The sequence below is a fragment of the Anoplopoma fimbria genome, chromosome 15 (assembly GCF_027596085.1).
Source record: "Anoplopoma fimbria isolate UVic2021 breed Golden Eagle Sablefish chromosome 15, Afim_UVic_2022, whole genome shotgun sequence".
Taxonomy (NCBI): domain Eukaryota; kingdom Metazoa; phylum Chordata; class Actinopteri; order Perciformes; family Anoplopomatidae; genus Anoplopoma; species Anoplopoma fimbria.
Window position 1 is genome coordinate 25280531 of NC_072463.1, and position 18080 is coordinate 25298610.

General features: G+C 41.8%; 1 protein-coding gene across 1 annotated transcript in view; it reads right to left on the reverse strand.

Moving 5' to 3' along the window:
* Nucleotides 1-1189: 1189 nt before the first annotated feature.
* Nucleotides 1190-18080, reverse strand: part of fermt2 (FERM domain containing kindlin 2) — a 41145-nt gene continuing 24254 nt past the window's right edge. Inside the window, exons 5-16 of the mRNA XM_054613929.1 lie at nt 15101-15354; nt 14874-14976; nt 14001-14108; nt 10958-11092; nt 10293-10342; nt 9567-9691; nt 9329-9435; nt 9019-9237; nt 6389-6409; nt 4978-5102; nt 4710-4851; nt 1190-3628 (exon numbers count right to left, since the gene is read on the reverse strand). Coding sequence (XP_054469904.1) covers nt 3455-3628; nt 4710-4851; nt 4978-5102; nt 6389-6409; nt 9019-9237; nt 9329-9435; nt 9567-9691; nt 10293-10342; nt 10958-11092; nt 14001-14108; nt 14874-14976; nt 15101-15354 — 1563 coding nt within the window. The 3' untranslated portion in view covers nt 1190-3454. The remainder of the gene's footprint in view (nt 3629-4709; nt 4852-4977; nt 5103-6388; nt 6410-9018; nt 9238-9328; nt 9436-9566; nt 9692-10292; nt 10343-10957; nt 11093-14000; nt 14109-14873; nt 14977-15100; nt 15355-18080) is intronic.

Below are 18080 nucleotides of genomic sequence, written 5' to 3' on the forward strand. Positions count from 1 at the left end.
GGCCACTAACACCTCGGTCTCCCAGCTGCTCGGCAGGTGACAGGAGGACGTGCGCTGTGTCCAGAGCATGCAAATAGACAGACTGTCTGCAGGCGTTCTCTGATCTAATCTCTTCCTCAATCTGGCACTTGGTTTTTCTGCTGGGATGCCAGGTAAACATGTCAGATCTGGGCAAAGAAAGCTTTTGAGAAATGTGGAATGAACAGAGAAGAAGGGAATCCAGGTGGTTGGGCACTGCCCTCTAGTGGAGAAACATAACCAGTGCTCATGTAGTATGAGTGCAGGAAATGGTAACAAAGTTGATAAACTCAAGAAAATAACATTAATTTATTTCCTTTAGGTGTAATTTTTCTATTATTCTATTACTGTATTTTATAATTTTATCTCTAACCCTGTTGATCTTACTCTGCTTTAAAACCTTCATCTGTAGGACAACAAGGTATGATTTTAAGATTGTTTTTTACACTTTTTGTAGTATTAGTATTACATTCAGTGATGTCAGCATTGAGTTTTTGGTGTGTGGATCTTATGATGCATCTCAGGAGCTCGAATGAGCACAAATATTTGGGGCCCCTAAGGAGACATGAGCAAAGCATTTTTCCAATTGGTAATCATTCTCACCATACTAAAGAGGCCTTCAAAACTAAAACAGTGAGTCACATTGAATTCACCTCTCTAGAATACAGCTGGATGACTGAGAACCTTAAAAGGATAAGGCTGGCAATAACTGACACAAAAGGAGCACCAACAATAAATTCATCCTCGAACAACTATAACCTGTGTAACCAAAACCTGATCACCTTTTTGGTTTGTTCCATAGACCTCCATCGATGTCCACAACGTGTTTAAAAAGAACCACAGCCTCGTTCTGGACGACAAATTCCTTCATTACAAAGGCACATTTTTCTCCTGTTTGAGTAACATTTGCTGAAAATCTCAGAGCGAAGTAGTTTGTGGAAATTGAGCCTTTAAAGAAATAATTCAACTTTAATGTAAATTAGTAACCCACTATTGAAGATGTAGGTATTTAGCAGGAATGAAAAGGCTTGGGAATGAATGCCACAGAAATGGCTGGGACGTGACAACACTAGCACTGACGCATTGTTGACAATAAGTAAACTATAGGTTCACACCTTATCCATTAAAAACATTCTTCATTTGGGAAAATGAGACGCAGATACAGTTTTTAAATAAAAATTACTTTATTTTTTAAAATAAATGCATTTTTTTACAGTCAGAAAACAGAGCAGCAGGACATGCACCGCTGCTCCCGACACTGGAGGCAAACAAAAACAACATCAGAGAAATTAAAAACAGACTAGGCTTAGTTTTCTGTTCACTTATGCTGATTCGTCTCAAACTCCAGGGTCTAGACAATGTGGGTCTCCTTCATATGGGCATTATTAAATGGCACACTTCAGTTGTGACGAATAAGTGAAGTATATTAAAAAGGCGCTATGCGAATCAAATTTGCAGCAAAAATGAAGTATAACGGTCGGTCTAAAGAATGAGCTAAAAACACAACTCAAGGCCATGAATGGACAGAAGAGAAATCAGAAAATCAATAAAATAAAGCGGTAATGCAAGAACAAAGAGCACATTGAAAAGGCATATGTATTTGTATCTTTAAAAAACAATTATAATATGTACTCGACAAATATTTTTATCAAACCTGGAGTTTGAGACTAGTGTTACCTTCATATATATTCATATTTAAATTCATCTGAAAACTCAGTAAAGACACAACATAAGCAGGCACCATTCTGAATATTACACATGTTGACGGATGGCTTCTCCCCTCTTTTCTGAAAGGAAAAACGTCCGACCCCCCCCAAACAAGCAGAAAAAAAACTGTACAATTCTATAAAATGTTTGTGTTTTTACATTAGTTACAAAAAAATAATACTTCATTGACTGATCCTTCATACTGAGGACAGAAGGACAAAAAAACCTGTTGCATATTCATTCTTCAAACTTGGTGACCTTTTGCTGGTGTGTAATGATAAAGATTAATAATAATAATAATAATAATAATAATAATAATACTATATGGTGTGAGAGACAGAATGGCAATAAAGTTAAAAGATATAACGGAGTAATGATTCTTCCTGTTGCGTAGTGTACATGCACTGAGCAATGAGAAGTCAGGCGTTCAAATCTTTGGAGGACATTTCTAACATGCTGTTGAGATTTGATTTACTTATAGCGGTTTTGTTTTTTTGCAAAAAGTGAATGCATTTTCCTCAAAGATAGGAAATAATGGACATCTTAAAAAGTCATATAGCTTCAGTAGTAGTCTTCAAATATTTTTAAAAACAAGGATGGGAGATATATATTAAATACACATGGACATTAGTCATCTAGTTTAGCTCAACATACCAACCACAATAGTTTTTATTAAAAACGTGTTGTCAAGAAACATTAGATAAACTGAACACTAGAGCTTATGACTTATTAAGATGCCTTTTTGCTTGTTTTTTTTAAATCAGTTGGAAAAGATTTTCAAACCCACAGGACGCTCATCCCAGTGCCCTGAACTGTAGTGTTCTTCTGGACACGCTCACTAAATGCAGCCTATTAAATACAAAACAAAAAACTCACGACTCTCAATGTCACACCTGTCAGCTAAAACAATGAGAATTCACAAGAGAAACCTCGACACAGAGGAGACAATCACTCTGGAAAAGCAAAAGGAAATGTAACGACAGCTTATTCATTAACAGGACTGTGTACTGTAGAAGTGCTTACACGTGACTTTAAAGAGATTAACCCTTCATAGCGTGGACAGGATGGACATGTAGTGCTGCCATCAGTGGCCTCTGCTGTTCACAGATGGCATTTGATCGGACTCTTTGATGGAGTCCGTATTTTAGGATAAATAATTCATTATAATTGTAAATCTGTGGCACTGTGATGTTTAAAGACCAGAAGTCCCGTTCTAGAAGAAAGAAAAAAAAGTAGTGAGAGAAAGAGCAAAGAGGGGTAAAAAAAAAAAAAGATTCTTTGGGATTTAATCTGGTGTTTGATTGGTTCTTAAAGGGTTGTCATGGACGTTAGTTGGTGGAGAGGAGGAGAGGAGGCTGGTGGACGAAGGAGAACAGAGGGACTTTCTCTGGTTTAGGTTTGTGTAAGGCTTCTGCTCGACCGCAGGAGTTTAGTTCAAAAAGTTCATCTTAACTGCATTCACCAGAATATTAGTTTTGTAACAAAGACCTTGTCAGCGTTAATGCAAAAAAAACAAAAAAAAACAACAACAACAACTATAACAATTCAAATGGTGTCAGCCATTGTTACTATAGCGCTGCTCTGGACTTTTCGGCACAGCTCCAAACAGTTAACCAGGCTGAGAAATAGTAGAACAGAATAAACCCCAGACGCGGTGGTTTCTCTCCCCCAGCCTCTCGCCTCCTGGCTCCTGACCTACAATCTTTGGCCCCTGGTGGTTTGGGGCCACTCAGACCCAGCCGCTGGTCAGCTTATAGAACATCTCCTCGTCTAGAGACTCGTTCTGGTCCTTGGCACGTGTGGACAGGAAGATGTATCCGCCGATGAACTCGTGGACCACCTTACAGTCCACCTCGGCGCAGATGAAGGACAGACTGGGCTCGTCTGCGAATTCCACCGTCACCTGAGCACACAGAGCGAATCAGTCATGAGTCAATGAAAACTGGCAGAATGGATTTATATTTATTTATATATGTCTTGTTTGTTTCCCCCAACAGTGCAAAACCAAAAGATATTCAGTGTATCATCTAAGGAGAAAAGCACATATTTACATCTGAGAAGCTGGAATCAGCACAAATTTTTCATTTTGCTTGAAAAACAAAACAATTGTTCTGATAATTCTCCCAATTCTTAAAAGACTACTCCAAGAGTTCTCAGATTTAGGATAGCACTCCTCTAACATTTTTGGGTTCATGGTGGACAGAGCATCAAAATCAATGCAGCAGAACTTGAGGTATGGTCTTTTTTTATTCTTCCTTGTCAAAAGCTGGCACCTACAGTACCAGTCAAAAGTCTGGACACACCTTCTCATTCAACTACTGTGAAGAATCTAAAATATAAAACATATTCTGGTTTGTTGAGCATTTGTTTGTTTACCACATAATTCCATATGTGTTCCTTCATAGTTTGGATGTCTTCAATATTAATCTACAATGTAGAAAAAATAAAGAATAAAAATAAAGAAAAACCATTGAATGAGAAGGTGTGTCCAAACTTTTGACTGGTACTGTACATTACCCACAATACAGCTTGGTCAACAGTACGGTTTGAGATTTGGATGCCTTATTTAGTATGCTAGCCTCAAGTAGAGATTAGTAGCACGCTAGAGTTGTCTGATCATTTTACTTCTTTGTAACTCCATACCCCAGATATCTTTCCTTTTTAAATTGAAATCTTCAACCCCAACTGACAATGAGTTGAGTGACATCACATGGGGCAATTTTAACAGATTTTGTGGAGCTTGCTGAAGACCCACAAAAGATTTTAGACAACCTTTTTTACACACAAAACAGTAGTACTCCCCAAGACCTGTAGGGAAACTTTGAATTTGCAAAATCAATGGAGTTCCCCTTAAATCCACTAATTGTTTCAGCTCTAAGCAACATTCAAAAAGAACACTTTGAGGGACAAAAGGCAGCAAATACATTTAAATATTGAAGGAAAACCTATTTAATTAAAATAATCATATTCTATGTGTTCCCTACCATCTTGATCTCCCAGTTGACATTCCACTGTTTCATGTTGCTGAAGCGCCAGGTCTTGATGGCATCTCCGGTGCTCGCATCCATCCGGATCAAACGGTTATAAGTGATGCCGATCAGTTCTTCCCGCTTTCCACCCTGAAACCTGCAGAGAAGAAGAAGAAGAACAGAGTCCATTGTGAAATGAAACTGTGCAGATCAAATGGAAATATGAGTCACCACATACAACTGAGGGAGTTGGTGTTGTAAGTGTAAAGACACATCAGCTTACTTGGCAAGGAAGTGGGTCATTCCAAACTCCGGCAGGGACTGCCACGCCTGGATGAAGCGCATCTTGGCCTCGATGAGACTCATCTGGGCCACATTCTGGTGGGCTTCAAGGATCCGGGCTGAAATCTGGCAAAAACACAATCACCAACATTACACACATGACATTTCAGTTTGCTCCCACTATTTGAGTGTTAGACAAACACCAACACACTCCCCAGTGTAAACAAATGCATCCCATCACCACACTTCAACCTACTGATGCACCTAAATCCACGCACACACACAACCACACACACACACACACACACACACACACACAAACTCAGTGCATAAACAAGCTGTGGCTGATTCCATAAAGCCATCAGCACACACAGTGTCAGCCAATAAGCAGAGGGCCGTCACAGTAAAACTCTACTTCACACTGCTACAAAATGGACAGACAAACAAATATTAACCTATGAGCCCACTGAGGAGCCACGCTAAGGTTATTGTGCGAGTGTGTGAGTGTGCATGCATGTGTGTATTCTCCTCCTGCCCCTAAATCCTTTTTCTGTAAGGCTGCAGCTAAACATTTGATCAATGAATGGAAGAGCATGCAGTAATCCATCACTGGGAATGTTTTGCCATCCTCCCACATGTTAAAGTCAGCTACTGATTAGCATCGCATACTTGAGCTTCATTGGAATAATTTAAAGATGGAAAGAAAAAAAAATGCAAACCCAGGTGTCAGGAATGAATTGATGAGGTTGATACTTTTGTTGGTGTTCAGAAGCAACACTCTTTGATTCAACTGCATTACAATTAAATAACTACTAAATAAATGAGCTTTACTGTGATGGATTACTTCACTTGCCTTCAGCCTGCTCCGGTATTTTTATAGACGGTATAGAAAAGCCCATAACTCACAAACACATTAAAGCTTTCCTTAATCTAAAAATGTGTGAAATTCAATGATAAATGTTCCACTTTAATGTTAGGTATATGGAACTGCTGTTAAATGGGCTCAAACATGCAACAACAACAGCATGGTCCATTTATTTGACTGAATATGGTGTTTTTTTTGTACCATTTCTCTTTGTCCCTACTGCTAATGTAAAGAAAAGTATAAAAAATACAGATATCTCAACGTTGTATCAATAGCACTTTGTGTCATATGCTTTTATTATGGCAAGATGTAAAAAAACAAAAACATTAGAGCTAGTGACAAGTAAACACACAAACAAACAAGTAAACCAACAGGAAGGATTCTCTCTATTCTACTGTGACTACCACTAGGACATGTTATACAGCTGAGCTACGTTTGGTTAGGTGAGGCAACCCGGACACAAAACGTGTTCAGAGTTTATACACACATGCACATCCAATGCATTTAAGGCTTAAGAGGCACCCAGTGGACACACAACTCAACTTACCAAGTCCCTGATAGAGCCTGGCTGAAGACGGGAGGAGGGGATGGGAGAAAGGCGCAGGGGAATAAAAGGAGATGCATACAAGAGGAGAGAAAAGAAAGAAAGATTGGACAAAGAGAACAAGCAAGTAAGATCAATGTCGAGGTAGGAAAGATCAAAAAAACAATAAAGTGGGAGGCCACAATTGTAATAAAAGAAAAAAAAAGTGGGGAGGGGGGGAGTCTGGAGATCATGCAGTATTCAGCAACAACAGGGAGGAGAGCACAGCAACAGTCAGACCCTGTGTCATTTATTTTAAGAGAAAAAAGAAGGATTACGCAACATCTGTGCTGGTTCACATTAGGTAAGAGGGGACTGGAACTGCACATACTGTACTCTGCAATGGGCAGATAAATCACACAGATACCCCTTTCATCCACAGGAGGGCGGTATGCATCAAGCAGCAGACTTTGGAAGCACCGAGCTGTAGGAGTGCCATGTCTCCATACTCCAGGAGTTTATTGTTGTGTCTTTAACGCTTGTTTTCTCTTGTGTAAATTTATCGAGAGCACACCGGTCAAAGTAATCTAAAAATTCCTTTGTGTGTATCCGCCGGGAGCTGCAGCGCGGAAGTCTCCTCTGACCAGTCTCTCAACAGGAAGTCCAGTTTAAGAGAGATGGGGAGGGGTCACAGCTGACTGAGAGCAAACGGGCTTTTCCCAGACAGTTTTCCCGCGCAGCATTCCCAGGCACGGCTCATTTCCTGAGGCCCCCCCACGCCCACTACAGGAGGGCTACATGCGTGTGAGTGACTTGGCTACATACACATACTGTACATGTGCCACTGCTCTTTCATGTTGTGTGCCTGGGGATAAACCCTATCGGACTGAGCTCATGAGTGAGACTGGAGCCGGACCAGAAAGAACCACGGCCCCAGATGGACACACACCCTGCTGAGCTAATACCCCCTAACATGTCCAAGTCCTGCCCACTGTTCAGGCTAGCCTCTATTCCAGGCAATGCGTTATGCAACAGAGCATTTCTCTAATAAAAAAACAACGAAATATGATACAAGAGTTTTCTGTCCAACGCCTAAAAATCAACAATGCCTGTCCATAATGGGTCGGTGGACAGTGACATTTTAACAGCTCATATTGTTTCATATTGATTCAAATGATGAGCTGCTTAAATATCACAGTACAGCCCTTTTTCAGTATGTTTGGGGAATCTCAGTATTGTGTTTCAGCTCGGTCCATGAGCATCATTTGACCCTGCTTCATGACCCTTTCTTCACGTGAACATGGTCTGGTCACTCCTTAGGTCTGGTGATGGTGGCCTACTTTCGTGTCATTGACCCCAACTACATTTAAGGGACTTCCTCACTACTAAAAAAGTAACATACAGAGAAAGATAGAACTGAAACTTGATTTGGTACTTGTATTAATTCTTATTTTTAGCAGCACTGTATGTGGAACTAAAGTTGTAGACTTGAGTTGATTAACCTGTGACAGCAGTCCCATGTGAATGGATCAAGATTGAGTTCAGTATCAAAGGTACGATGAACAAGTCTGGTTTGTATTGTGGCCCACTGCGACATACTCAACAAGCTATGCTGTCACCCATTTACAGGAAATGCATCCATCTTTCTGTCTTCCTCTCTCTCTAGACATCCAGTATATTTCAGACCCAGACCATTTCTGAGTCATTACTTATTGTACCAACGCCCTCCCATCATCCTTCCAACACCCAGCAACATTGCACTTTTTCTATGACAACTTAAACAAAAACAGACTGAGTGAGTAATCTATGGAGAGGCACCCCCTCCACCTCCCCCACTCCCTGCATCCCTCACCCATCCCCAACTAACACAGCTATGGCAGCCGTGTACTCAGCTGCTCCAATGTGTACACACACACACACACACACACACACACACACACACACACACACACACACACACACACACACACACACACACACACACACACACACACACACGCACACACACACACACACGCCTGTTGTTTACATGCAAGACTGCTGAGCACATTGTAGAATTTTCCTACCGTTTACAAGAAACTTAATTGCTTCTTAGTGCTTAAATTCCACACATGGTTATAAAGATGTTTGCTGGTTGCGTGCTACCATCACTCAGAAGTGACCATGTTTTATCACCAGATTAACTGAGCCCCAACACGTCCAGCGGCTAAGACCTCCACCCTTTTGTCTACAAGCACAAAGGCAGAGAGCAGAGACGGTCTGACATGAGCAACTCTACTGTAAGCATGTTGAGTGGTTTGGAAGTCTGCTGTCCTGGTTTCCCCTCGGACAGAGGGGGGTGGGGAGGAGGAAAGGAGGGAGGAGGAGGAGGGAGGAGGAGAGTAAAGGAGGGGGAGGAGAGGGAGGCTACATTCCAACGCAAGGCAAGCCTGATGCCAGGAGGCGCCCATCTGGGAAGCATCAGATGCTGCTACATCTAACCCGACAACCGACTCATCAAACAAGTAAACATCCTCACACAAAGTACACATTGTAGCAAATAGTGGCCTTCCTTATGTCTGTCTTTCTTGAAGCTACGCCCTTAACCGTCCACGTGTACAGCCTACGGTGCATTCAGAGGTTGTATATCTGAAAACACAGCCTGCATGGCTTACCTGCTTGTTTTTGTACTTCTTCAGATAGCGCGGGGACACCAGGCACTCTGGGTTGATATCGGTGGTGATTGGCTCGATGAACTGAGGGTCAGGGTTCATGTGTTGCATCTTGAGGAAGGACAGAATGTTCTGGACCTCCAGGTTGTAAGAGCTGTCGGCCATGGTCTTCCCTTTGGAGGCCAGGCGACACGCAGCCATCCAGTGGGCGTACTGTTTCTCCTGGAGAGGAGAGTTAAACGGTGATAATCAAAAACCTGCTAAAAAAAGGACAAGAAATAAACACAAACGGTGCACTAACTTTCAGTCTTACCATGTCACACCGAAGCCAGATCTCGTTCATGCCATCAGCCACTGGGATTAGCAACTTGATGTTGAATTTCTGACCCGAGATGTTAACATCTGGAGTTACCTCACAACCTGCACATGGAGGAGAAAATGCGGAGCGGAAGAAGAGTTCAAAGTTCACACCCATTCTTTAGACAGAGAAAATAAGCATTGCATTCTTGCATGGTCATGACATTTTTCTTTTTTTTTTTGTGTGTTTGCACCTCTTAGATTCATTTGTAGAGCAGGTGTCCCATGGGCCTCCTCTTTACTCTTGTAACAGGAAATTGTTATATCCTTGAATGTGCACCAATACTGCTTATAGCCCTTCAATGTCAGTTTCTTGGGTCTGGAAAATACATAGAAGACAGAGGGGGATCATAAGTGAGTATAAAAGAGAGAGGAGAAAAAGAGCTTCTTAAGTGCAGAGTCAGCATTGGATGTGAACATTAATGGAAAACCATTAAAGAGGAAATGCCTCTTGATATCCCCCCCTATGGTTTATACATTTAATGAGACAAAAGAGGAAATGCCTCTTGATATCCCCCCCTATGGTTTATACATTTAATGAGACAATCACCCCAGGGGCCACCTGCCAGTCAGCAGAGGCTTAAAGCACTATTAGGACAGTTTTGCCAAAAAATAATATAGGCACAAAAAATAATATGGGTAAAAATATGCTTGTGCCAACTGTAATCATTTTGAAAAGCTAAACTGAAAGCTCTGCCTGTAAATGTCCTTTGGCAAACAATGCAGCCTAGCACACTATGGAAACCCTGCAACAGCTCTCTCATATAACTAGAACATGTTATTTCCTGATTTTCTGAGTAACCCAACATCTTTTAGACAAATGCAATCTTTGTACACATTCATTCACAATTGCTCTTTTTTTATAACTGGACGTGCATTTGTGGTCTTGCGGGATCAGGTCGCTCTTAATGTGGACTTACTTAAAGACTTTGACATAGTCCGCTAGCTCAGGAATAGATGTGATGTCACCCTAGGAGGAAGTGAAAAACCCATTGTTAGTATAAAACTCTACAATTTTAATAAAAAGCAATAGAAGAACAGGGTTGAACAAAACAAGGACCTCAGTCTCAACTTTGTACAGTTTTAATGCTCTGTAGAGTTTGCTAAAAAACAACACTTCTTATGCAACATCTCAAAGCGCAGTTTCCTCTGATAAGCTGTATAAATTTAGCAAGTTCTTGAGGCGTGGCAGCTTAAATAATGGACACATATATTTATTACGTATCCATGTAAAATGCAGCCTTTGTTGGGTTTGTTTTTAGTGTCAAATATCTCACACCCCAGGTTCTTGTCTGATGAAAGCCTTATAAAGAACTGTGTGAAATATAGCACTTTCATTGAAATGCATTGTGTTCCACTCCCCTGTGTCATTGTACAGTGTCTATGTAGGTTTCAGTTCCTGTTTAACACAGCTGATGAAAGGACAATTGTTAAGAATACAGTCGAGAAATGAAGGACCAGACACACTGCCAAGCTGCTGCATGGGGAAAATAAAATTCACATGAGTTTGGAACCCAGAACATGTACTGCACGACTAAAAGGTATTTCCTGTGGTGGATGTGGAGATGCAGTAGTGTTGTCGTACCAGTGTGTTGGACGTCTTCCCTCCCTCCAAAGTGATTTCCAGGTCTGACAGGGCTGCATCCACCTCATCCACCTCTTTCTCACTGTTATTCATGTGGTTGTCTGAAGACATGATTGACAGCTTGTTGATGTGGTACTGAGAAAAAAAAAAGAGATTACCTCAGTTAGCAAATAAAGTGCAAAAATACTATATAAAAATGAGCCTGTGTTTAACCAGTTTCTTTTTTTCACAAAATTTCTATATTGACATACCTTGATAATTTCAGACCTTTAATATCTGAATTTTTCTAGTTTTAAGTCAAACTCCAAACCTTTTGACAATCTAGAAGTCCTCAAACAAATTGTCTCAGCCATGTGTATGAACTAGTTGCGCTCATAGAAATTTCAGAATTATTTTCTTAACATCCTTCTTTTAGACAAACACCTTCAGTTTGCACGTCACAAGTGGCTCTGGAGAACAGAGACCAGCTAAGTCTGTGGTGCTGTGGACAAGGTTTCTTGCCTTCACAGCACAGTTAAAACCTACAATCTTCCAATCACAAAATGTTTATATCCACCAGATTCACTGACGTCTTTCTGGTGAAAAAAACACTTAACAAGGTAATGGAAGAGGGAACAGCTGACAATTTCTCGAAAAGTCGATCTCCAACTCCAACACCTTCGTCAACACTTTTGCTGATTTCTATAAAGTTTCCTGCTGTGTGTGCTACCGGTGCACAAACCCTCCAACTTCATCTTATAAAAAGTTATTTGGACTGTGATAATAGCCACATAAATACTTTAAGATGTGTTGGCATTTATGTTAGCAAGTGCTGCCAGTATGCACCATTGAGTTGATCAGCAATGAATCAAGGAGCCTAACTTTGAAGGAGATGAAGATGAGGAGACTATTTTCAGGATGAGGAGAAGATGAAGTGGTTGGTGGTGATGATTCCCTGAGAGAAATAAGGGGAATGGTTTGAGCAATGTGTTCTCAACATGTCTCTGAATTGCAACAGGATATGAAATTTATATTTCTGGGAACATATGTGAGATTTGGCCAATAAGAGTAACGGAACACTGGGAACACAAATTCATCCGGATGAATGGAAAACCCAACCGTGTTTCCCCTCTTCGTGTGAGTCACAGACACTAAATACAACTTGTTGACAAATGGTATTTATAATGTCAACCCATCACCAAACCCCCAACAATATATGAATGAACAGCTGTGAAGGCTGTAGCCTGCTAAGGTTTCAGAATGTGGGACAAAGGGCTCGCCATGACACTCCAGTCATCGGCCTCTTCTACTTTAAAAGTCTTTGAGAAAAACAAGTGACTGAATGTACGTGTTTATCTGCCGATGTTCAAAGCACAACCTGTCACCTAAGTCGGTGACTCTGAGCTCAGTTACTGTTCATGACTCCTGATTACCTCATTTCTATGTACTGCCAGAGAAAAACGTCCAGGTGACAGCATGCTAACACCAGCCAGCAACTTACTGGATGTGGACAATCACCGCTCTGTATTTAGACCATGTGTATCCTCTCTCAGCAGTGACACATTAGCCAAAAGCCCTGAGCTCATACTACCCGGCTGAAACATAGTAGTAGCCGGCAAACGTGCTAACAGACAGGTAGCAACAGAGTAGCCGCCAGTCTAAACACCCAACTCGGATTAGCATCTCTGTCAGGAAGAGTAACAAGAAACCAGTTAAGTGTAATTATAACTGGTCTGATGAAACACACCTAACACCTCAGAGTGTTAAGGGGGCTCCTAGAGGAATGAGAGCAGGTCTATAAGATAGTGTACTGCTAGGGGGGGGTGGGTGGTCTGGACCGAGGCCCTAGGTCCTTTGGCCCAAGATGCTCTATAATTACCCCGGGGTGAGGACAGGGTGGCGTCCTCAGGTCTTGGCACCCACAGTTTATGAGGGTCTGAAATAGCAGGAGCACCACCCCTAGACTACAGGGGGCTAAAGGGGCTAAAGGGGCTAACATCTGTATATCACTTCCATTGCTCCCCATTTCTGCTGCTCTGGATCCTCCATTAAACTTGACTCTAAAGTCCAGATCAGCTCTGTATGAGCGGATGCAGCAAGTTTCCTCAAGGTTTGCAGAAATGACTCGGTCACAAAAAACAGTTAACGGCCTTGGCGCAATATACAAACTGAAATCCTTCGGTATTAGGGAGATAATTTAATGTTGGAAGAATATGATGCTAGCCTCAGCAGGTTATCGTATATAGTCAAGAACATTAAGGAAAATTAGAAAATTTCAATTAAACACCATGTTCTTAGTTCTTTGTCATTATGACTCACTTGGCCAGGTTTCCAGGTATTTGACACTTCACTCCAATTAACTAAGTGAGGTAAATGCATTAATGTCTTTCAAGTTAATTGTAATCAATTATTTAAAAAATGTCATAGTCATTTATTTTGTTCAAAAGGCTAATGACTCCCTTTTTTTATGAACTATGAGCCAAAAAAAAAAGGAATTGATTGACATTGAGGCATATTGAGAAGCCAAATAATAATAATAATAATAATAATAATAATAATAATAATAATAATAATTAAGCCTTTATTAGTCCCACAATGGGGAAATTACAATTCTCTGCATTCGACTCATCCCGGAGGAGCAGTGGGCTGCTAAGAAGCGCCCGGAGAGCAACTTGGGGTTAGATGTCTTGCTCAGGGACACCTCGGCATGTTGACTCAAGAGGGGTTCGAACCACCAACCTTGTGATTACAGGACAAGCGCTCTACCTCGTGTGCCACAGCCGTGTAATGTGTGATGAAAACCCCATTAACTCATTCTGTATTAATGTGAAATAGCCAAGTTTAAGTATGCGTGCAGCAGAACTGGCAGCCATATGTCTCAGCTTTGGGCTGGAAGCCCACACAATTCATTGGCTTGCGGTTGAGAAGGCAATGATCCCATTTCCCCATGAAAAGAGGACTGCATGTCTTCAGATTTCAGACCCTGACAAATGAATGCTGAAACAGGAAAATTGAGATCAGGCACAGACACACACGCAAACACACACACACACAGTCTCTTTACCTGCAGGGCAGCAAACATCATCATTTCCTCCTCCGTGCACTCAATTTCCTCCAGCAGGATGGCCCACTTGGACTGTTCATAGAGCTGGTTCACTCGGATGGCATCATACTGTGGAGAGGTTTGACACAGAGGTTAACATGCGTACAAACAAACAGTGAGTAAAAACAGACTCTCTCACTCTCTCATACACACAGGAAACAACTAGATCTGTGTGAAGCACTGGTTAGAATGTATGCTGTTATAGGTATCATGACTGTTGTCCACTGACTTTTCAAATACTATACTTAGAGGAGCATAGCACCAATTTAGCAAAACACTAATATAACATTGGCAGAGTAACGGTGAAAAGTTAAAACAAAAAGTCTTGAAAAAGATTTGTTTGGTTATGTTATTAGCGGCTAATATAGCCTCAGCCAATAGTCGCAAGCAGAGATGAGGAGTGGGCTGGAGGTCTGGTAAGCTTATTTCCAACTCCACATCCACAGATTCTTTTCTCAGATTTCATGCAGCTCCCTCTGGAGCCATGAAAAGCTTTATACAACTTTTTCACATGTGCAGGAGTATGACCCAACCTTTTACAAAAGACTTTGATGTGTAAAATCGTTAAGCTCCCACATTAGGTTTTCAGAATGTTTTTATAAAAATTGTATATATTTTACAGGCTAGAATTCATAAAAATATAAAAAATACAAACACTATGCTGGTTGTGCTAACTCAGGACACTTGGTGAGCATCCCAGTAACACCATGCTGGTGCCATCTCGCTTTTTCTGAACTGATGAGACGCTTTCTGGCACATCATGACCTCAACAAATGTCGTGAATGACTCAAGGTTAGCAAGGGGAAATTGTACAGCACTGTCTATGGGACGTACCTTAGGGTTGAGGTCAAAGAAACTGTGGTATTTAAACCTCAGTAGCAGCACCTCATTCTCCTTTACATCCTGCTCCATCAGAGACCTGGAGGAGTCCAACCACCTGTACAGACAGGGAACACAATGTTTTAGGACACAAACCCACGGCAGCCTTTTGCAACTATTTTGATCAACTACACAGCCATACGTTTACTAAACCTCTTAACCATTAAGCAAAGTCATCTCACCCCTGGTTGATTTTGGCTTTGTCCAACAGGGACTGGGGCTTGTAGAGTTTGACCAAGATGTCTGGAGAGGAGATTGGCTGGCTGACAGCGAGGATGCTGGGATTGCCCTCAGAGAGGGGGCTGTCCCCAAACCAGGCAGTGGTGGGCGACAGGGGGCTGCCGTCTCTGGAGTCATAGGTGGGGGTCATGGTCTTACTGTACAAGCCTGGACTGGAGTAGATGCTCCCTGAAAACACAGAGTCATCAGTTAGTCCCTCACATAATGCACTGAGGTCCCCCCAAGAAATATCATATACATTTAACAAACAATTCAACATACTTATTTTTATATATTTAGCAGTTGTCTCACACTGACACTTTACAAACAAATCTAATAAATACTTGTATCTCAAAGCAGTGGAGTGCATATTCACAAATACTGTTTGCTCAACTAAAACAGCATCAGGGGAAAAGGGATTGAACACATTTCAAAAAAAGCACACGCACACACACTTGCAGCCTAGCCAGGCCAGCTAGCGGTCAACAACAAAACCATGTGACTACCAGCCCGCACTTTGCAGATGAGTGGCTTCAACCATGTCCTCCTGCTGATGGTGGGATTGATGTGGATCAGCATGCAGATGACGCAGAGCATGATCAGGGTCACCCACTTAATCACAGTCAAAAAACCTGCAGGAATGCACTGCACACAGCAAACTACTACACAAGTCACCACAGAGAGGAGAGGGGGAACGCACAGATATGGGTGGATGTATTGATTATCAGAAAAACGTTTAAGATCGGAAAATAATCAGCTATATAATTGGAAGTATTTTAGTTTATGGTTAAATAAGTCTTCATTTTGTCTGAAAACATCATCAAACCACCAAAAGGAAAGCTGTGTGCATTTCCTGTTGGCTGGCCTTATGGTTGTATTTTAGGCCCCGAATCCCTCATTCCATCTCTCCCTCTGTGGGGCCTGGGTCAAGAAGCAACACTGGCTAAAACCACTAAATCCCTTCAGAAATCAGGAAGTGGGCTCGGTTTGTGTACGTGAGTGTGCACGTGTGTGTTTGTGTTTGTCTTCGCGAGCTGAGGTCATGAGAACGGGGTGCGGGCTATGGCCACACATCCCATGCGGGGGAGGGTGTTGTTTGGTGCTTCTTTCAAGGTTTTTCCCAAATGCTGAGTGCATCAGGTCATGGAGAGTACTTCCATCTCCCACAGGGTCTCTTGAGGAATCCCAAATATCCAGGGAGACCATGTATAAGGTGAAAGCTGGCAGCACATTAAAAACACAACTAGGCCTCCTCCATCCTGTTTACTGACTCCAATGCAGGCGAGAAGGCACAAAGAATGTTGACATGACTTGACTCCCTAATGTTCCCACACTGGGGATTCATAGAGTTTAGATTGATGGAGTTGGACCACCATGGGCTGTTAAGACCAGAAGTAAACCATGAGAGGGTTGTCAATAAATGAAAGTGTCTTTAGTGGATTTGATTTGTATACACATTTGTGTGTGGGCCATTGGCTGTGGCATGTATGTAGGATTATGGACCAATGAACATCATCACTGTTCTGATTTCTGACATCTTTAAAAAGGTATAGCACAAAATAATAATTTACTCATGATCATCTCAGTAATCACCATTTTCAAGGGCAATAAAAGTGATCAACAGTCAGCAGGCACAGTGAGCACGCCTGGAGCAGCTGTAAGAAAAAGTGCGCTTTGAGCTAATTTTCTAATCAGCGGCAAAGCCTTAATCATGTGACAACCCAAATCAGTTGACTTCCTCTGGAGGAGCAGTCAGGTGACTCGGCTGTTAGTCCCCGAAGGTTACACGTCTCATGTGACCTCAACACTCCAGCTGTGGTGGGGTAGAGGGTAGGGAGGAAGGGAAAAGCGAAGGGTGAGGAAGCAGTGCTGAAGAGTAAAGGACAGAGGAAGAGGAAAGCTTACCTTTGACAGGTCCGATGTATATTACCTCAGAGGCTAGGATGAAAAGAGAAAGAGTGAGAGAAGAAAAAAAGACAGGAAATAGGTGGAGGGAAGAAGCGGAAAGGGAACAAACAACATCAAGTGGACAGATTTAAGATTCTGAAAACTCTACAAGAACAGGAGGAAACAGTTGAGGAAAAGACAAAAGTAGTGAAAATCCAAGAACAGGGAGATCTGTGGTATTTCCATGGGCGCTGCCAACTGTTAGCCTCAGAGTGGATGACTCAGTTTAGCCCTTTGCAGAAGGAGATCACCCTGAAGTGACTAGTGAGGTTCTGTCTTTCCCATCCACCCATTCATAGCCATCCAACTCAGAATGACAGATTGAAAACCCAGGCAAGGCGTTGGTCAACGTGACCCAGCCGTGCATGTATAAACTGCAGCACAGATATAAAAGTAGTGGGTTTTTTTTCATTTTTTAGGTGTGTTATCCAGGCTGACAGGATGGATAATTTCATACAGCAGGTACGTCAAGATGTGGTGGGCCCAGAGGGACTCGGTGGACCGGCATCACGGGCAACACCAATGGCTCTTTTCTAAGTCATGACAACAGTTGAGGATTAGTCACATGCTTTTTTTTTTCAAACAATGTGACCAATTCTTTCAGGCACTTGACATGAGTGCGCAGACAGACAGGGGACATGGGGTTTTCTCAACAGTACATTTAAGGATAGAGGTTGAGGTTTTGGAAAAGGATTGTCAGTCTTAAAGTAGAAATAATTGGTCATGTTCTCCTTATAGGACCTTACTGGTCACCATCCATGTCATTTGCCTCTGAGGTCAGTGTGGACCTCACTGTACAGTATATGTACTATGCGCTGTAATTTTCTGAGCCATTCGGAAGGATCTACTTGTTATTATAAATGTGTTTTTCACAAGTGTTGTCAATTGCCAACAAGTTATTCAAAAGATTTTAAAGGTTTGGTGCTGCAACTAGCGGTTATTTTCATCATTATTAAGTAAACAACTATTCTGTGAACTTATAATGTCCATACAAAG